Source organism: Salvelinus sp. IW2-2015, linkage group LG27 (assembly GCF_002910315.2).
Source record: "Salvelinus sp. IW2-2015 linkage group LG27, ASM291031v2, whole genome shotgun sequence".
NCBI lineage: Eukaryota > Metazoa > Chordata > Actinopteri > Salmoniformes > Salmonidae > Salvelinus > Salvelinus sp. IW2-2015.
Window position 1 is genome coordinate 25,757,124 of NC_036867.1, and position 22,528 is coordinate 25,779,651.

At 43.1% G+C, this 22,528-nt stretch overlaps 1 protein-coding gene across 1 annotated transcript in view; it reads left to right on the forward strand.

Annotated features, from left to right (window-relative positions):
* The window catches only part of LOC111953206 (neuropilin-1a-like), a 111,228-nt gene that overhangs the window by 26,176 nt on the left and 62,524 nt on the right, over positions 1-22,528 (forward strand). The window contains 1 exon segment of the mRNA XM_023972327.2: positions 12,602-12,783. Within this exon segment, the coding sequence (XP_023828095.1) occupies positions 12,602-12,783 (182 nt within the window).

Below are 22,528 nucleotides of genomic sequence, written 5' to 3' on the forward strand. Positions count from 1 at the left end.
GAGGGTAGTGTGTACATCACTGGGGCCAAGCTTCCTGCCATCCAGGACCTCTATACCAGGCGGTGTCAGAGGAAGGCCCTAAAAACTGTTGAAGACTCCAGCCACCATAGTCATTGACTGTTCTCTCTGCTACCTCACGGCAAGCGGTACCGGAGTGCCAAGTCTAGGTCTAAGAGGCTTCTAAACAGTTTCTACGCCCAAGCCATAAGACTCCTGAACATCTAATCAATGGCTACCCAMACTGACTATTTGCATTGCCCCCTATTTTACGCTGCTGCTACTCTTATTATCTATCCATAGTCACTTTAATAACTCTACCTACATGTACATATTACCTCAATTACCTTGACTAACCAGTGCCCCTGCACATTGATTCTGTACCGGTACCCTCTGTATGTAGCCTCGCTACTGTTATTTTCCTGCTGCTCTTTAATTAGTTGTTATTTTAATTTTTTACTTATCCATTTTTTTACTTAACACCTATTTTTCTTAAAACTGCATTGTTTGTTAAAGGCCTGTAAGTAAGCATTTCACTGTAAGGTCTACACCTGTTGTATTCGGTGTGTGACAAATGTGACAAATAAAATTWGATTTGATATGATCCATATCTGTACACACACACACATCCGTATAGTCCTGCACCTTTCCTCCCTCCTTCGAAGTTTCTGCATTTCCGCATCAATTTCTTAAACACCTGGCAAGTCTCAGGTTTCGTCAGTGAGGGAGGAGGAGAGAGATGGGCTGCAGAGACCGAGGTAGAGGCACTGAGGTGAAACATATATAAGTTAGGAGAACAGAACAGTGCTGCAAAAGATAGATGCCCTCTCTGTGCTGTAAGCTGTGGAACAGACAGGGCCAATGCAGCCTGCCCAATATTACCTCACAGAAGATCTGTTACAGTAGGGGATACTGAGAAAAACTGTAGAGCAATACACCACAAAAACATATGACTTACAGCAGATACGATCTCTTTCTGATATTATCTTKTGTTTTAACACATGATAAGCTGCATATAATACTTCTTGGAAGCTACATTATGCCAATTTAAGCTGTGTTATGCCACACGATGTTCTCTCTTGGACAATAACCTGCTGTGTCTAAATGATCGTTATATAATGGCCCATAGGGCTCTGGTCAAAAGTAGTGCACTATGTCGGGAATATGGTGCCATTTGGGATGCATACAGTGACATAAGAAAGGCAAGAAACCCAATCTGTCTTAAACTGGATAATGGGAGCCTTCATGGTCATTGTGTTGTAAAGCACAGGAAAAACACTGTAAACCGATGGATTCCTGCGCAAATGTACCATGATAAACTCCTTATGTTGACGCACAGTACGGGCACACAGTACCTTGTTTTTTACATGTCTCAAGCACACTGATAAAGTAGACTTGTGAAACAGGGTCWTATTTGTCCAAGCCAACCAGTACATGGGCTGTTGCCACAGCTGGTCCTAAAAGCTGAAAGGAAGGGTCAGCTCTTAAAAAACAAACAGAGAGAAAAGAAGCCAAACAGTCTCATGCAAACACAGAGTACTCATTACGACTGAAATATCGCAGTCAGACCACACTATTATCACAGCCAGGTGAACGTATTGTAGCCATCCCACACCAAGGTCCTAAAGTAAAGACCTATTGGTCAGACTGGTCTCTACAGCTGTAGGATCTTAATTTGAGTCTGTTTGCTACAACGGGAAATAATCCTACAGCAACAGGAAATGTGAATTATTATAATTAATGGAAATTCCGAAGTGGAAATTAAGAACTTCAGATGCTATTTTAAACTTCAAATACACTGCATTGCAGGAAAGTTCTCAGATAATATGAAAACACTAACAATATTTACCTGGCTTAAAGAGAAGAAATATAATATCTATTGTTTACAGGAAACTCATTCAACAATTTTAGATGAAGTTGTGTGGAAAAAGGACMGGGGGGCTAAAATATACATCTCCCATGGGCAAAGACACTCAAAAGGGGTGATGATATTAATRAACAGTAATTTTGATCCGAATGTGCAAATTGTCCAACTGTGTCCGCAAGGTAGATGTATGATTTTAAATATGTTATTGGACCATAAACAGATATGGCTCATTAACCTTTACAGACCAAATAATGATGATCAACTTTCTTCAAAAATATGTATAATAAATGATCAACCCTACAAGCAATACAAGACTCTAATATTATAGTGGAAGATTATAATACTGTTTTAAATACCTCAATGAACCGTAAAGGAAATCACACTGCAAACTATCACCCTCATGCMCTTAAGGAAATCACGAATGTCATGGATATTTGGAACTAGTGGATATATGGAGGCTTAAATTCCCTGACCTAGTGAGATATACATGGTGGAGGCTCAATCAAGCTAGTCGACTTGACTACTTCCTTATGTCATTCTTGTTAGCACTAAAAGTTTAAAAAGTGTTGATAGGGGACAGAATGCAGTCAGACCATCAGATAATTGGCATATACATTACTCTTTACTGAATTTCCATGTGGGCGAGGTTATTGGAAATTTAATCAAAGCCTTTTGGATGATAACTTGTTTTTAATGAGGAGAGAGGAATTTATAACAACATTTTTGCTACATAACATAGATACAGCAGATTCCCTTATTATATGGGACACTTTTAACCTTTTCACACATATCAACAAACAGATGTGATCATTCTAATCAAAGCAAATCAAATCAAATGTTATTAGTCACATGAGCCAAATAAAATAGGTGTAGACCTTAGAGTGAAATGCGTACTTACAAGCCCTAACCGACAGTGCAGTTTCAAAAAATACAGATAAGAATAAGCGATAAATGTAACAAGTAATTAAAGAGCAGCAGAAAAAATAACAATATATACAGGGGGGTCCAGGGTACAGAGTCAATGTGCGGGGGCACCGGTTAGTTGAGGTAGAATGCACATGTAGGTAGAGTTAATTAAAGTGACTATGCATAGATGACAACAGAGAGTGGCAGTGGTGAGGGGAGGGGGGGGGCAATGCGAATAGTCTGGGTAGCCATTTGACTAGATGTTCAGGAGTCTTATGGCTTGGGGTGATAAGCTGTTTAGAAGCCTCTTGGACCTAGACTTGGCACTCCGGTACCGCTTGCCGTGTGGTAGAAGGGAGAACAGTCTATGACTAGGGTGGCTGGAGTCTTTGACAATTTTTAGGGCCTTCCTCTGACACCGCCTGGTATAGAGTTCCTGGATGGCAGGAAGCTTGGCCCCAGTGATGTCCTGGGCTGTACGCACTACCCTCTGTAGTGCCTTGCGGTCAGAGGCCGAGCAGTTGCCATACCAGGCAGTGATGCAACCAATCAGGATGCACTCGATGGTGCAGATGTAGAACTTTTTGAGGATCTGAGGACCCATGCCAAATCTTTTCAGTCTCCTGAGGGGTAAAAGGTTTTGTCGTGCCCGCTTCACGACTGTCATGGTGTGCTTAGACCATGTTAGTTTGTTGGTGATGTGGACAACAAGGAACTTGAAACTCTCAACCTGCTCCACTGCAGCCCCGTCGATGAGAATGGGAGCATGCTCAGTCCTCTTTTTCCTGTAGTCCACAATCATCTCCTTTATCAATAGTGGTCCCTGGAGCATACGCTCAAACCGGTTTGATTGGAACGCTTATTTAGAACGTCCAGTTTTAATTGACGCAACAGTCAGCATTTGAGCTAGCCACACTGAATTTTTCACAGAAACATTTTGCACATACACAGTCGTTACAAAGTTATGTCCTGAATGTGACAAGTTTATTTATAGATGCAATGTTCAGACATGCATAGAAGTAGCAACAGCATAAATAATCATCCAAACCGGAAAATGTAAGCAACATTAGTCCTTGTGCTAACTGAGGAAATATTGACATAACACAAATCGGTCATATTTAGATAACTCTAGGCTGACAGAAATCACAATATGYATTTGCTAATATCAATTGCTATATATAATTCATTACTTCACAAGTGAGCTCAACATTTATCAAAATAATTGATTAAAACACTTTCTAGTAATCCGATGATGGGTAGTTTGTGCACGCCACCATGTTTGTTTTTTGCGTCAACCAAAGATAATAAGAGGAGACAAGATGAGTTTGGTCTGTTTGCAGTATGCATGTTGAAGGGGGTGAGTTGTCTATGATCATTCACTTCCCTTCATTCACTTCCGGAAGTTTACCCGAAAGATSAGTGACTCATTCCATCACCTCATTATAACATCTTTGGTCTTTACGTGACACCCAGAATGCATTGTATAATGTCAACAAACATGGCGCCACACATAGCTGGCAAATAGCTTAGCATTAGTTCATTATAATCAGTAAAACCTTCAAAAAACTATTTTACACACATRATAGGTGTCCATTTTTTTCATAGGTGGATCAGCTTTAATATTGCAACTAGATTATCGCTTCCAACAATGTAAATGTCTGCATCATTTCACATCATACACATATTTGTAATTGTGCTATTTCACAAACATTCTGAACCTATTAACATTTTACAGACCCCGTATGTTTACATTTGTTATCTTGTTGTTATTAGTCCCACCCTTCAGCTCCATTCAACCCCTCCCWTCTATCTCTTAACACCATCCATATTGAATTTCTATTTGCCATATATTTTTCAACTGTGCTGTGATGCTTCACAAAAGTTATGAACCTTTCTATTCTCAGTTTCAACAGATTGTAAATTTAAGATGACACGGGGATTCTTTAGCTAAATAGCCCAGTACTGTATTGCTGACCGTCACGTTATACAGCGCCATAGTTTCCATTCCATCCTAACAGAAAGGGTTAGGATGGTTTTTCATTTTACATGGAATAGAAACGCCATAAATTTAATCAAATTAATTAAGCAAGTACCAGTCAAAAGTTTGGACACACCTACTCATTCCAGGATTTTTCTTAATTTTTTACTATTTACTACATTGTAGAATAATAGTGAAGACATCACAACTATGAAATAACACATATGGAATCAGTTAAGAACAAATTTCTATTTACAAGGACAGCCTACTCCTTCCGCCCCATCGGGGAATCGAGCCCCGGTCTCCCACGTGTCTGCATTTTGTAGTACAGACATGGCCTCCTCTCCCTTAGGTAAGGAATTAGGCACTTTCCCACGTTTACTACAGTATGTATTGTAGGCTATGTTTACTTGTCAGACTGCACAGTAGCCTAACAAACAAAATCAAAATCTGCAGAGCTGGGAAGATTGTATCCCCCATATATATATATATATATCATTCTATTGGTTGCAAGAATTTTGTATAATCATTTAAATAGAAAAATTCTAAGTTTTGAATCCGGTGTCGTTTTGTGTGTCAATTCATAAACCATGTGCCATGGAATCAGTACATCGAAAATCTCTTCCCAACTATTTTGCAATTTATATGGAACAGCTGTAAATTTTTTGGTCCTTAAATGAAACTTGAATATATTTTTATTTATAACCAATTTTGGTCTTTAATGCAGGGCCAACAGACAAGTTACTTACTTTTTCCCCTTGTAATGCAGGCCCAACAGACAAGTTCCTTACTTTTTCCCCTTTCCAATTGCCTCTTCCATTTTTGCAGTAAAGCTGCAATTAGTTGGTTGTAATTCTGGGTAGAGCAGACATTTCAATGTTGTGTAAATCAATGATACAAACACCCCAAAATCCATGTCAATTCCAGGTTGTAAGGCAACAAAATAGGAAAAATGCCAAGGGGGTGAATACTTTCYCAAGCCACTGTAATTGCATTAAGAAGTTCCTCCTTTGTAATTTGTCCTTCACATTAGTCTTTCTGTACAGATGTTACTTTTACATTATTAATAGGGAAAAAATCTATCTATTTAGCTTTTGTTAGTGGAGTTGGAGGAGACTGAAACGAAAACATATGCTTTACTTCCTCTTTCTAAATAATGATAGTGAATAATGGGTGACTCCATCATTTGTAACAAGTGTCAGTAAATCKTTTTTGGTAGCATTTCAATATTGAAGATTGAAAAAGAATTTGGTGCGTTTTTCCCAATATTCCATCCAGTTCGCATTATTTTTATAATATATTACACTGTATCTTTATTGAATAAGTTACTCCATTTKTTTTTGTACTCTGAGACTCTATGGTACAGTTTCTATTGCTATCTGTCTGTACTGTTAGTCCTTCCATTTCCTTTGTAAAATTGGTGTCACGCCCTGACCGTAGAGAGCTTTTTATGTCTCTCTTTTGGGTTTGGTCAGGGTGTGATTTGGGTGTGCATTCTATGTTCTTTTTTCTATGTTTTGTATTTCTTTGTTTTGGGTGGGCATTCTCTTGGGTGGTTCTCAATCAGACCCAGCTGTCTATCGTTGTCTCTGATTGGGATCCATACTTAGGTAGCATTTTCCCACCTGTGTTTGTGGGTAGTTGTTTTCTGTTTTGTGTTTCTGCACCTGACAGGACTGTTTCGGTTTCGTTCATTCTCTTTGTTATTTTTGTTATAGTGTTCAGTTTAAATAAAAAGCATGGCCTCTAAAGGTAAATTTAAAAATGTCCCATACAATAAGGGGATCTACTGTACCTATGTTATGTCAGAAAAAGTCAGTWAAAAATTATTCTGTTATCATCCAGTAGGCTTTGATTCAATTTCCAATATCCTCACCCACGTGGAAATTCTGTAAGAGTAACATTTATGCTAATTATGTGGATGGTCCGACCGCATTCTGTCCCCTATCAACACTTTTTTTTATTTGACATAAAAATGACATTAAAAAGTCATCAAGACAACTAGCTTGATTAAGCCTCCGCCATGTACAGTTGAAGTCGGAAGTTTAGATACACCTACGTTGGAGTCATTAAAACTCATTTTTCTACCACTCCACAAATGTATTGTGAACAAACTATAGGTCTGGTAAGTCGGTTAGGACATCTACTTTGTGCATTACACAAGTAAGTTTTCCAAATTTGTTTACAGAGAGATTATTTCACTGATAATTCACTGCATCACAATTCCAGTGCGTCTTAAGTTTACATACACTAAGTTGACTGTGCCTTTAAACAACTTGGGAAATTCCAGAAAATGATGGCATAGCTTTAGAAGCTTCGGATAGGCTAATTGACAGAAATTGAGTCAATTGGAGGTGTACCTGTGGATGTATTTCAAGGCCTACCTTCAAACTCAGTGCCTCTTTGCTTGACATCATGAGAAAATCAAAAGAAATCAGCCAAGACCTCAGAAACTAAATGTAGACCTCCACAAGTCTGGTTCATCCTTGGGAGCAATTTCCAAACACCTGAAGGTACCATGTTCATCTGTACAAACAGTAGCATGCAAGTATAAACACCATGGGACCACGCAGCCGTCATTACCGCCTCGGAAGGAGATGCGTTCTGTCTCCTAGAGATGAATGTACTTAGGTGCGAAAAGTGTAAATCATTCCCAGAACAACAGAAAATGACCTTGTGAAGATGCTGGAGGAAACAGGTAAAAAAGTATCTATATCCACAGTTAAACGAGTCCTATATCGACAAACCTGAAAGGCCGCTCAGCAAGGAAGAAGCCACTGCTCCAAAACGCCATAAAAAACCCAGACTATGGTTTGCAAATGCACATGGTACAAAGATCATACTTTTTGGAGAAATATCCTCTGGTCTGATAAAACAAAAATAGAACTGTTTGGCCATAATGACCATTTGTTATGTTTGGAGGATAAAGGGGACGCTTGCAAGCCGAAGAACACCATCCCAACCGTGAAGCATGGGGGTGGCAGCATCATGTTGTGGGGTGCTTTTCTGCAGGAGGGACTGGTGCACTTCACAAAATAGAGGCATCATGAGGAGGACAATTATGTGGATATATTGAAGCAACATCTCAAGACATCAGTCAGGAAGTTAAAGCTTGGTCGCAAATGCGGTCTTCCAAGTGGACAATGACCCCAAGCATACTTCCAAAGTTGTGGCAAATGGCTTAAGGACAACAAAGTCAAGGTAATTGGAGTGGCCATTACAAAGCCCTGACCTCAATCCTATAGAAAATGTGTGTGCAGAACTGAAAAAGCGTMTGCGAGCAAGGAGGCCTACAAACATGACTCAGTTACACCGGCTCTGTCAGGAGGAATGGGCCAAAATTCACCCAACTTATTGTGGGAAGCTTGTGGAAGGCTACCTGAAACGTTTGACCCAAGTTAAACAATTTAAAGGCAATGCTACTAAATACTAATTGAGTGTATGTAAACTTCTGACCCACTGGGAGTGTGGTTGAAAGAAATTAAAGCTGACATAAATCATTCTCTCTACTATTATTCTGACATTTRACATTCTGAAAATAAAGTTGTGATCCTAACTGACCTAAAACAGTGCATTTTTTACTAGGATTTAATGTCAGGAGTTCTGAAAAACMGAGTTTAAATGTATTTGGCTAAGGTGTATGTAAACTTCCGACTTCAACTGTATATCTCACTAGGTCAGGGTATTTAAGCCTTCATATATCCACAAATTCCAATGTATCCATGACATTCATTATTTCCTTAAGAGCATGAGGAGGATAGTTTGTAGTGTGATTTCCTTTATGGTCCATTGAGGTATTTAAAACTGTATTATAGTCTCCCACTGTAATAATAGTCCTGTGTTGCTTGTCGGGTTGATAAATTATTATATATATTTTCAAAGAAGCATGGATAATCATTATTTGGACCGTATAAGTTAATTAGCCATATCTGTTTATGGTCCAATAACATATTTAAAATCCTCTACCTTGAGGATCTGTTTGGACAATTTGCACATTTGTGTCAAAATTACTGTTGATTAATATCGTCGCCCCATTTGAATTTCTTTGCCCATGGGAGAAATATACTTCGCCCCCCCAATCCTTTTCCACAAAACTCTTTTAGCCAGGTAAATACTGGTAAACACAAGTTTCAATTATATTTATCATAATATATGTTTGTAAACGTACCATTAAAAAGTAACATGAGTGTCCATATAGCTGTACCATGATATTTGCACTGCTAAGTAAACCGCCAATTGGTCCCCACTATTCCACCCCCTAAAACCCCTCCTCATCCCGAGTTGGGTTGTCATCCCATTGACCGGCAGACCACCCCCGACCCCATGGCCCCCGAGAGACCGGGACCCATCCTTCGAAAAGAGCACACAGTGCCACCCACAGAACAGAAGCAGATCAACCGCCAAAATCATTTCCATCGCCCTCACCTCAATTTGTGTTATATATAGCTATTAAAATGTAAATTATAAAATAAAAAATTCTACTTGTCTAATTTCCATATTTAGAAATTAATATTTGTAATAAGGTTGGTAGTTTATGCAAAGGATTGTTACCTCCTACCACTATTGCCATTACAAAAGATACGTTTTGGCAAGCAATTATTATTTTAGCAAACAATTGTTGTTATTAATCCTATATTGTCCCTAACATCTTTACTCCCTCACAACAGTTGTGAGATACACACACACACACACACACACACACACACACACACACACACACACACACACACACACACACACACACACACACACACACACACACACACACACACACACACACACACACACACACACACACACACACACACACACACACACACACACAACCCTTTTCCCCCACAAACAACTATACATTCAAATGCTTAACTGTTGCGCCATCCCAGAGCCCGACTCAAGAAAGGCCTTGATTTACGAATGCATATACAGCTGCAGCTGTATGAGAAGGCATGCGAAATTGAGCAGACATGGGGAGATTTGGTTAACCATTGTCACGTCCTAGGTGATGGAGATCAGATATAACCCTTTCCCCCTGTAAACACCCACAAGCGGTCCCCCGTTGGACCATATTCCCAAGCATCTCTGTGCAGTCAGACCTTTAATGATTTTGTGCCACCAGATCCACAATATTATTGCCCCCTCTCTGAATGTCCGAGTGTGACCCCCCTCCCCATGGGTTACTGCAGCTAGTGTTGCCAGCACTGCCACTGCCTGGGTAAGGGCACCCTGCTGAAATCCCCACCGGCTAGGTACAAGGTCGTCAAGGTTCTTATTAGCAGGTTTGAGAATTTCCTTGTATATAATGTTCTCCCATCAGGGGGCTTTGGCTTTGTAGGACCAACCCTGCCAGGCAGGCTCAGAATCTTGAGGGCGTTGTTCTGCTTTAGTAGGTCTCTGAACATATTCATCTTTCTGATTTGGCTGCGTACAGGCTACTTACAGTAGGCCTATAAAACAGATAAGGACTTCTCCTTTGTGTATGGGTCTCTCAGGTGGGTGTCTAGTGGTATGTGGTTTGGGGACCATTCCATCATGCTTGGACAGTAAATAAATCAATATTAATAATTTATTTTAAAATGTCTATCTAATATCTGCACAACATTGATGTCCATTACAATCTATACAATAATTGGAATGCATTATTTGTCACCAGTACCTGAAAACATGTGAATAAAACTGTAAATACATTATGCTCCATACATACAGTACATACATACATACATACATGCATACATACTGTATGCTACAGTAGAAACGACAACACGATATACAGAAAATAATTGGCCTTACTTTGATGGGAACTCACACATGTCCAAAGTTATTATTTGTAAGGAAAACAACAAGGAAGACAATGCTTGCGCCAGCCAGAAAATGTGCCACTTCATGCAAAKCTGCGCAAATGTCTGCACATTGGTGAAGTGTGTGGGCTCTCCTCAAAGAGAGACGTTTGTCCGGGCTCAGTAAAGCCTCAAACAGAAATTGTCCGCAACGCTGAAATGGGCTACTTTATGCAAATTAATGAGGATGTGGAACACACCTCAATTCAAACTGTCGTTAGAATCTTTTTTGGAAATTGACAAGTTGAAACATAGCCTATAGATAATTAACAGGCAGCGTGTGTTAACTGTCCTGTTGCGTAACAATCACGTTTTGGAACAGTGAGTTCATTCTAAAATCACGTGTATAAAACAACTCATGCTAGGGCGATTGTTAGAGATATTCAGAACTCACGTATGAAAGGGTTAAATTTGCTTTTAGAGGCCATGCAATTCAGTACTCAGCTCTAAAACAAAAGCAATTTAGGTCAAAAGAGTCCATATTAACAAAGGAAATAGAAGGTCTAACAGAACAGATAGATAGCAATTAAAACTGTACCGTAGGGGCTCAGAATAAGTTAGAGGAGAAACAAAAAGAAATGTAGGAACTTATTCAAGAAAGATCAAGTGTAATATATTATCAAAATAAAGCAAACTGGATGGAAAATGGGGAAAATTGCACCAAATTAGTTTTTTTTCTTCAATATAGAAATGCTACCAAAAATAATTTACTGAAACTTGTTACAAATGACGGAGTCACCCATGATTCACCAAACTATATTTTGAAAGAGGGAGCAAATTACTTTAAGCATATGTTTTTGTTTCAGTCTCCTCCATCTCCTCTAACCAGAGCTAATAGTATGGATTTTTTCCCTATTAATAATGCTGCTTAAACCCCTAATAATGAACAGGAACAAATACAATACGGTTTCACCAGTTTCGCTGCTTGAACCCCTAACAAAGCATGCATGATTAATTTCTCCTGCACTGCAGACACACACACGTACATGCAAAGGCATACACCGCATACTTACATACAGATACACAGGCACACGTAAACACGAACACATACGCAAACACACACACAGGAACACATTGCTTTTCAGTCCAGATCTCCATGAGCTGTGTTCGTTCAGGCCACCCTGGTTGGCCAACGGATCAGATTCAGATTGCCCTCTTCGCTCCATCTTATGTTACACACACGATGTGTGAGTTCATTGGCTCCCGTTGTTACCCGTGCACATTCTGAAGGCGATTTCCTCCCTTGGTCTTAAAGCTTCGCGCTGACTCAATTAGCCAACTCCTCATGCCAATAGCCCTGGATCTGAAATTCCATTTGAGTAGGATGTGGAGCGGGTGTGTGTGTGTGTGAGTGTGTGCGTGTGCATGAGCTGCAATCCCATAGCTGCCGCCTGATTGCGTTAACACGTGCGTCTGGTGGTCTCCCTGTACCTGCCTCCAAGGAGTATAATACGATCACTGACATTAAATATACTCATATACATACAGACACACACACAATGACAGACAGCACAGAAACACATATAAACCCCACGCACACTTCTCTCTTTAGGCATCGGCTCTTTTACAGGGAGAAGACAGCTATTCAGCTGCACTGACAGTTTCGACATAGCTCCAACACACACTCACAGCTCCACTAGACCAGTTTTTTGTAAACCTAGACTCCGTACAGCTGGGAGTGATTGTTATAGAATCTCCGCAGTGTCCGCATTGTCTAGCTAACAACATGGAGCCGTGCCACGTGGAGGAAATATGAGTATGCTAAGACCTCATTACCACTAGAGCATGTTTTTTTCTGCATTATGGAGGATCACCTATCAAAACAGGAACTTGGTTGTTGTTTCCAACTAATTGTGTGTGTGTGTGTGTGTGTGTGTGTGTGTGTGTGTGTGTGTGTGTGTGTGTGTGGTGTGTGTGTGGTGTGTGTGTGTGTGTGTGTGTGTGTGTGTGTGTGTGTGCATAAAATACCTAATACAACAACAGATCCCTGACAGGTACTCGCTCCCCCTCTCCGTCCAGGTATGACTATGTGGAGGTACGTGACGGCGTGGACGAGAGTGGGCAGCTGGTGGGGAAGTACTGTGGGAAGATCGCCCCGTCACCCGTGGTGTCTTCTGGGAACCAGCTCTACATCAAGTTTGTGTCCGACTACGAGACCCATGGAGCAGGCTTCTCCATCCGCTATGAGGTCTTCAAAACAGGTGAGAGGAGAAAGAGTGAATGGCAGACACACATAATCACAAAATATCATCACACACACACACACGTACACACACAGCTCGTGAAGTAGCAACAATGTATTTATGGTACTTCTAAGACTTACTGTAGTTTGTAGCGGTATTTATTAGAGAGGGGTAAAGATAAAGATTTTGTTCGGGCGCCAGGCAGGTATTAACCATGCCGAGAGGAAAAGAGTAGAATAGAGAGAGTACCACTACCAGACCCACTCACATCAGCAGAAGAGACTGCCTAGAGTGTAGCCTGTTTACCAGATAGCCAGTGGAGAGAAAAGAGAATGCACACCCTATAAAACCCACATCACAGCACAGGGGTAACCCCACCAAGAATACCTCATACAATAATAATAAGAATAATAATGGCAGAGCAATTGAACTTCATTGAAACTATTTACAAGAAAGAACCCAGTCATCAAAAGAGGATTTGCAATAATCTGTATTATATCTGTATTATATTCCTGTGGAGGAGTGCAGAGGGTATGAATGTGGGGGGTGTTCATAGACAAAACCAAGGCCTTAAAAGTGTCCACAATCTTCTCGGCCACATGTCATTAGTACACCCCACCTCAATACAGTTCAAATAACAATACACAACTTGCAAGCAACCACCTCCCTTTTAACTAAAATGTCCACTCAAATACTTCTGGCAGGGCAATAATAGTCCAGCTCTAATGAACATCAATGGGAAGTGCAGTTGAAAAATAGAAAGTCTGCTGCAGTGTAAAGCACTGGAACGATAGAGGGAAGAAAAGGAGAGAGAGAGAGATCTTAGCTGTGCTCTTCAGGCTTGCCGGTGTACTGTCTGACCGTCTGACGGTTTGTTGGTTTGTACGTAAAAGCTTCGCAACAATGTTGCTACTAATCCATGCGATCCATAACCGGTGCGGTCCCAAACGATAACAACCACGACCTAGAGCGGTCACACCGATGATTGAGTTAAACACTTTATAAACTACACACGCTGAAAATAAACAAGGACTTCTGCAGCATAGCACACACAATCAAACCGTCGCGCCAATCAAGAGCTCCTTCCCAGAGAGCTGGAAGAGCTGTCTTTATTTCCTCCTTCCTGACTGCTGATGCGTGCAGGATTTCGCTACAAGTTATAGACATACGATGATATCTGTTCATCCAGACATAATAATGTCCCCTTTCTCTGTTTATGTGATGCTACATCATCATGGTTAAGTGGAGAAAGTGAGTCACCAACGGTTTAAGGAACATGAATGAAGGAAGTGCTTTCTCCTCTTCCTGCTCCTGATAAGCTCAATTCATACTCATATATTCCGTCGCATGGTGCTGCCTATGCAGACGATCAGATGAACCGATAATGTTGTCCAACCCTGAGAAGTATCCTCAACAATAAAATCTCACAAAAAAGACCACAGATGTGTCCCTGCTGAACTCACCAAGCAACCTTATTTTCACAAATACACTCAGGGGATATTCTTATTTCTTATCTGAAGACAATACAATAAGAGGGAAAGCTTCCTGTTGTTGGCTTGACTTCCTGACTGTGTTTTGTGTTTATGGCCGCCATGGGACGGGGGTAGATTTCCATTGAGTGATTGGGAGAGGGGAAGGGAGTAGGACACAGACAGGTGCAACAGACAGCAGACTCCAATCTGATTAATTAACCCTCAGCTAGTCTATGGGACGACCCAGAATGACCCACAGAGAAGACGGATGCCCTCTTTTTAATCTCAGAAGTGTGTGTGTGTGTGTGTGTGTGTGTGTGTGTGTGTGTGTGTGTGTGTGTGTGTGTGTGTGTGGTGTGTGTGGTGTGTGTGGTGTGTGTGTGTGTGTGTGGTGTGTGTGTGTGTGTATGCCCTTTGATCTGATGTATTTGTGTGACACACATCTCCCCACACTTCAGTGAAGTACAGCATTCCCTCTTGATGATGCGCTTAAATTGTGCACCCCGCATTCATCTCCTGATGAGGTATTTCCCAGGCTCATCCATTTAAAGGGCTGATTATAAATTAGTTGTGTTAGGGCCCCTGGGCTATGAGGGATGGGGGATGGGGGAAAGAAGTGCTGAATGCAGGGTGTTGAGATATGAAGAAATATGGATCCCCAGATGTGTTGTTAGTAAGAGGGGATTCACCAAGGGGGAGCCAGCTGGAGACACAGCCCAGTATGGTGCACCCTCTGTGGGATGTTTTGCTCCAGGACCATCCCCTGTGGAGCTGGCACCATGGGTGTGTCGTGGGGCCGGGCCGGTTCTTCTGAAGCAGGCAGCAGAAGCTTGTTTAGCTTTGAAATCAGTGCTGTGTTTTGACTACAGCAGAGCCGGCCGCCGCCAAGGCGGTGGCTCTGAGATCTATTAAGMCTGTGTCCCAAATGGCACCCTATTCCCTGTTTAGTGCAGTACTTTTGAACAGGACCCATAGTGCTCTGGTTAAAAGTAGAGCACTATATAGGGCATAGGGTACCATTTGGAACARATCCTAAGCCTCCCTCCTTTGGTTTAGAGAGCAGCTAGCTTGTTGATTAGGTAAGCTTGTCAACACCAGGGTGGGTATTAGGCGGACAGAATCAGCAGATTTGTGTTGGCTAATACATGTAAACTTAATGATGGTACACAGATGTTGAGATAGAGCTGGAGAAGTAATGCAAGGAATGAGTCTGGATGGAAGAATGCTGTGTGTACAGTACTACAGACTTGGGTCTGGGTTCAAGGTCAGATGGGGAACAGGGTACACGCGCTATCTCTCTCTGTAATGAAACTGGAGAGCAGCCCTGGTTCTCACCAGCGGTGCCATCAGTAGCGCAAAGGAATGTCTAATTGGGAGAAAACAGTTTGTTTGTGGTCGTCCATCGCCTTTCACAACACACACACACACACACGCACACACACACACACACAGACACACACACAGACACACACACACACACAGAGACACACATTGCTTTTTCAATCCAGGGATCTTAATTAGACCGCGCTATTTATTTTATGGGCAGCAAAATTGCCGGTCTTGCTCCACTGACCGAACAGTGGGAGGGAGGGAGGGAGGAGGGAGAGAGGGAGAGAGGGAGGGAGAGAGAGGAGGGAGAAGAGGGAGAGAGGAGAGGAGGGAGAGGGGAGGGAGGGAGGGAGGGAGGGAGGGAGGGAGGGAGGGAGGAGGGAGGGTGGGAGGGAGGGAAGGGGAGGGAGGGAGGGAGGGAATGATGAAATCAGAGACGGTGGGGTGAGGAGAGGAATAAAAGAGAGCTGAGAAAGGGGATAAGGCCAGCTTATTTTTATGGATGCACTGAACTCAGCGGTCAGCTACAGGAAGAGAACACACTGTACCTGTGGTACTGCTGGTGTTGTCTAGTGCTGGAGTCCACTAAGGTCACTAATACAAATTGACCACTATCACCCCTTTAGCCCAAATGGTCCCTAATGTCCGCCTCTCCGGATTTCAGAATACAAACAGGCCATCCTCTCTGACCAGAAATCTCTATATTTATCCTCTAATCTTGTCTCACTTAAAGTCTTTCTCAACTGGGTCTCTTTCTCTCTGAAAAAAGTAATACGCTTCTGGTTAACAGCTCTGCAATTTGTTACTCTTAGAGCCACATCAAGCATGGCGCTAGGGGCAGAGAGAGAGAGAGAGGGAGGAGAGAGATTCAGGGATTGTGCCACTGCCCCATTCTTCCTCTCCTGTCTTCCGCCTTCTCCCTGATGCTGCTCAGTGGGATGGATCTTGAAGAGTGGAGAAAAGAGAACTGGGAAGGAAGGGAGAGAGGAGGTGAGGAGGCCCTCTGCCCTGCCTTACCTATAAGTGAAAAGCTCCATCATCGGCATTTCACCCACCAGAGCCGTTCATCATGTCGCGGTTATGCGGCACTTGTTACGAGGACACCTGTGTCAACACCCAGGAGGGGGGAACGAGGTGAAGAAGGGGGAAGGGGTTTGAGGAGAGGATGGAGGGGAGGGGAGGGAAGGGGGGAGACAGATGCAGGGCCATTGGGCTTTCATCTGATGAGCGCTCTGATGGGCAAAGGTCACATCTGGCACAGCACTCACTGTCTGGCACCCAAGCACGCGCACGCAAGCGCACACACACAAACAGAAACATAGCCAGCCCCCATGGAAACTTAAGACCCAAACTCTCTAAAGGCCACAGGGGGGCACGGGCCTCTCATTCATGCTCTCTCTTATACCTCACGGACAATACAGGGGGGAAATGATGTCATCAGCATGTTGGCATGCTAAATGCCTTGTCAGTGTGTCAGATTGACTGTGTGTGTGTGTGTGTGTGTGTGTGTGTGTGTGTGTGTGTGTGTGTGTGTGCTGTGTTGTGTGTTGTGTGTGTTGTGTGTGTGTGTATGTGTGGTGTGTGTGTGTGTGTGGTGGTGTGTGTGTGTGTGTGTGTGTGTGGTGTGTGTGTGTGTGTGTGTGTGTGTGTGTGTGTGTGTGTGTGTGTGTGTGTGCTTTTGTATAAATTAATGACACACACCCCCAGCTGTGGCTTCAGGTTAATATTTGATTATGTGTCCAGAGAGTTACCGGTAATTCTCCACTGCCTATTAACCCTTCCATCAGCCTAGCTACAGGAAACCCTTCCATCAGCCTAGCTAGTTACTAGACAAACTGGGCTAACTATCAAATAGACTGATACATGGAATATAAACTATAGCGTATTTGCCTCAGCAGTCTTAGAACAACACATCAGGACATTAAGTCCCCAGTCCCTAATAACACTGACCACGGAGGGGGAAAGGATGGAGAGGGATGGTGTGTGAGAGAGACGGAGAGAGAGAGAGAGAGGGCGGGGGGGAGTCACTCAATGATTAACAACACAGTCTTAAAGCAGCAGTCTGCTTTCACCATCTAAAGAAACGTTTTGAAATGTTAAATAGAAAAACCTAGCTTAAGGAAAAAGTAATCAGGGGAAAAGTATGTTGAAAAGGGCCCCAAATTGGCTGTTAAAAGATTTCGAGATTAGATTATGTAAAATATATATTTAACAAGCTGTGACTTTGTCCTGTTAAATAAACTCTCATAACTCTACACGAGAGAGGGAGTTACATTTGTTTACCCCTTCACCCATGGGAGATATGGCGCAACATACACAAGTGTGAAAGATGCCAGTAGAAGCCATTATGGAGGCTTGTAAATGTCAAAGAGAGCACTTCGAGCCTGTTTTTAAAGACTGTCTGTGTCCCAAATGGCACCCTATTCCCTACGCAGTGRACTACTTTTGACCAGAGCCCTATGGGTCCTGGTCAAAAGTAGTGCACTATATAAGGAGTAGGGTGCCAATTGGGGGCATACACCTGTGTTTTTAAGGCTGCAGCTTGTCTCAATCCCGTCATAAATTCTATAGTTTAAAGCTGCAATATGTAACTTTTTGGGCGACCCGATCAAAAGTCTAACAAGCGGTAGATCTATTCTATGTGCACTATTTCTATGCTGCCCGTTCTTAAATTCGTTTTTTGTATCTTTTACTTTCAGTTTTGTAAACCGGCTTCAAACAGCTGAAAATGCAATATTTTMGGCTATGGAAAATATATTTCACAGCAGTTTAAATGGTACAATGATTCTCTACACAATGACTGCTTGTTTTGTCACATAAACGGAAATGTKAACTGAAATAAACYTGTGTGTGCGTGCGTGTGTGTGGTGGCAGTTGGCCATGGCGTGAGAGGAGTGGSTGGTGATTGGATGCGTTCTACTGAGCTTCGCTCTGAGAAATGTATTTGTTTCTCGGGGAGAAGCTCTGGKGTGTTTACAGGTCCTTTGCAACTTTGCCATTTCAATTCTCTCCCTCTTGTCTGYTGAAAATACCTCTACGGCTCGGCTTTCGGCGGCGATGCGATTCACAAACGTAACAAAAACAACAGCAGTAGTAAAACTASAAAGAGACAGATGGGGTTGTGAGTTAGCGTGTGGTTAGCAATGCCACATTATTTGCCTCTTGAAGCTGGTCACACCACAGTAAATAGTCAGATTGTAGCGCATAAACACCATGCACYCAACACAAAGCATCGTGGGTAGAGAGGTAGCTAGCGACGAGGGCCTGAGGGGCTTCTGTGGACCAAAGCCCTTTGGAGACAAGAAGATTGAAAAAAAATTATCTATTGGCCGAATATCTCTTCAGGGGAGAGACTGGACCTTTTCCTTATTCTGTTCTGATCTCTTTTCTCTGTGCCCATTATCTTTTTAAAGACACCCACASAAAGGCACACAATGGCCGCCAGTTTGCCCTTGCCTGTCCCTTTTTTCTCTGTGGCTGAATGAAACTAGAAAAGGGAGGGAGCCGGGATGGAGGTTGGTGGTGATAACATGTAATTATGGTACACAGAGAGAACATAGGCGAGACAGACATGCTCTCTTGTTACCCACGAGGCTAGCACTTTATCTTTCCTACTCACTTTGACTAGATTTTGATCCTGCTCTGAGATAGRCCTGCAGTTCTAGCGAGCGGCTAGCGCTGTCCTCTCCTTACCTAGGCATTGGGAACAAAGTTATACAGTGTGAAAGGATTTTAAAATTGTCTGAATTGATTTTCTTTTGGCCCAATTCTGCACTTGTCAAACACCATATGCGATAACAGTGTCAGACAGCAGCAACCAAATGGAAAGCTCCTCTCAGACAGAGCTACAGTCTTTCTTTGACTTGTACACCCACTATGAACTCTGCAGCAGACTGTAGTCCTGTGCACTGAAGGGCTGTGGGAGTCTTCTTTCCATGGAATGGCCACTTGTTTAGGCCTCTCTACTTTACCACACACACACACACACAAACACACACGGGTGTCTTATCAGACATCTTCAACTTGTCCCTGTCCCAGGCTGTAGTCCCCACCTGCGTCAAGGAGACCACCATCATCACAGTGCCCAAGAAAAACAAGGTGACATGCCCAAATMACTATTGCCCCGTCCCACTCTCACCGGTTATCATGATGTGCTTTGAAAGGCTGGTCATGGCCCACATCAAGGCCAGGTGCACTAGACCCACTCCAATTTGCCTACCACTCCAACAGATCCACGGAAGATGCCATTCCCATCGGTATTCAAAAGACGAAAGGTGTGTCATCAGCCCTCTCCTCTACTCCCTATCCACGCATGACTGCGTGGCTTTGCACGAAACCTAATCCATCATCAAGTTTACTGACGACACTGCGGTTGTCGGCCTGATAACTGACAGGACAGTTATAACTGACAGGACAGTGCCAGGACAACAACCTCTCCCTCAACGTCAGAAAAACAAAGGAGTTGATTTTTGACTTCAAGCAGGTGGTGAAGACGGCCCACTACATCACTGGGACTGTGCTCCCATCCAGAAAATCTAGTCAAAATGGTGCCCGGGGAGGGCCCGCAGTAACATCAAGGACCCCACATACCTCAGCCATGAGCTGTTCAAGTCTGTATGTAGTGAGAAGCCTCTCTGTGTTAGTGATGGCTGTTTAACAGTCTGATGGCCTTGAGATAGAAGCTGTTTTTCAGTCTCTCGGTCCAAGCTTTGCTGCACCTGTACTGACCTCGCCTTTTGGATGTTAATCGGGTGAACAGGTAGTGGCTCGGGTGGTTGTTGTCCTTGATGATCTTTTTGGCCTTCCTGTGACATCGGGTGCTGTAGGTGTCCTGGAGGGCAGTTAGTTTGCCCCCGGTGATGCGTTATGCATCCTCTGGAGAGCCTTGCGATTGTGGACGGTGCAGTTGCCATACTAGGCAGTGATACAGCTCGACAGGAGGCTCTCAATTGTGCATCTGTAAAGTTTGTGAGGGTTTTCAGTGACAAGTCAAATTTCTTAAGCCTCCTTAAGCCGTCTGTGTGGGTGGACCATTTCAGTTTGTCCGTGATTTGTAGGCCGAGTAACTTAAAACTTTCCACCTTCTCCACTGCTGTCCTGTCGATGTGGATAGGGGGGTGCTCCCTCTGCTGTTTCCTGAAGTCCACGATCATCTCCTTTGTTTTGTTGAAGTTGAGTGAGAGGTTGTTTTCCTGACACCACACTCCGAGTTCCCTCACCTTCTCGCTGTAGGCCGTCTCGTCATTGTTGGTAATCAAGCCTACTACTGTTGTGTCGTCTGCAAACTTGATGATTGAGATGGAGGCGTGCATGGCCACGCAGTCATGGGTGAATAGGGAGTACAGGAGGGGGCTGAGCATGCACACTTGTGGGGCCCCAGTGTTGAGGATCAGCAAAGTGGAGATGTTATTTCTTACCTTCACCACCTGGGGGCGGCCCGTCAGGAAGTCCAGGACCAATTTCACAGGGTGGGTTTGAGACCCAGGGCCTCAAGCTTATTGATGAGCTTGGAGGGTACAATGGAGTCCAATGCTGAGCTATAGTCAATGAACAGCAGTCTTACATAGGCATTCCTCTTGTCCAAATGGGAGCGTGCAGTGTGATGGCGATTGCATCGTCTGTGGCCATCAGACAAGCCATCAGACTGCTGAACACTTGAACTGGACTGACCACCTGCGCTGACTCTCTGCACCTTAGAACACATGCATTCACTCAACCACACACCCATACAGACATACTCTCATCCACACACACACACACACACACACACACACACACACACACACACACACACACACACACACACACACACACACACACACACACACACACACACACACACACACACACACACACCACACACACACACACACACACACACCACAAATATATATATATATATATGATGATAACACCACATCACAACTGCTGCTACCAGACTCTTGTTATTATTGCTAAATACTGCACAATTAAACACTTGCCCCGAATCTCCCTTCCCAAAACGTGCAAATATTGGACTATAAATTTGCCTTGCTATATAATATTATGCAAAAATATTTATTTTTTTTCTCAGCCATTTACTTTATCTTCGCATTCTTATCTTTATTTATTTATTCATTTTATTATTTCTTATCGGAACTTGAACTTGAAACATACACACAAGCAGATACTCTGGCAGTCTCTATGGGGGTACCACAGGGTTCAATTCTCGGGCCGACTCTTTTCTCTGTATACATCAATGATGTTGCTCTCTGCTGCGGCGATTCCCTGAGTCCACCTCTACGCAGACGACACCAATTTATATACTTCTCGGCCCTTCCTTGGACACTGTGCTACTAACCTCCAAACGAGCTTCAATGCCATACAACACTCCTTCCTGGCCTCCAACTGCTTCTTAAACGCTAGTAAAACCAAATGCATGCTTTTCAACCGTTCGCTGCCTGCACCCGACGGCACCCGACTAGCATCACCACCCTGGACGGTTTCCGACCTATGAATATGTGGACATCTATAAGTACCTAGGTGTCTGGCTAGACTGCAAACTCTCCTTCCAGACTCATATCAAACATCTCCAATCCAAAATCAAATCAAGAATCGGCTTCTATTCCGCAACAAAGCCTCCTTCACTCACGCCGCCCAACTTACCCTAGTAAAACTGGCTATCCTACCGATCCTCGACTTCGGCGATGTCATCTACAAAATAGCTTCCAATACTCTACTCAGCCAAACTGGATGCAGTTTATCACAGTGCCATTCGTTTTGTTACTAAAGCACCTTATACGACCCACCACTGCGACCTGTATGCCCTAGTCGGCTGGCCCTCGCTACATGTTCGTCTCAGACCCACTGGCTCCAGGTCATCTACAAGGCTATGCTAGGTAAAGTGCCGCCTTATCTCAGTTCACTGGTCACGATGGCTACACCCACCCGCAGCACGCGCTCCAGCAGGTTTATCTCACTGA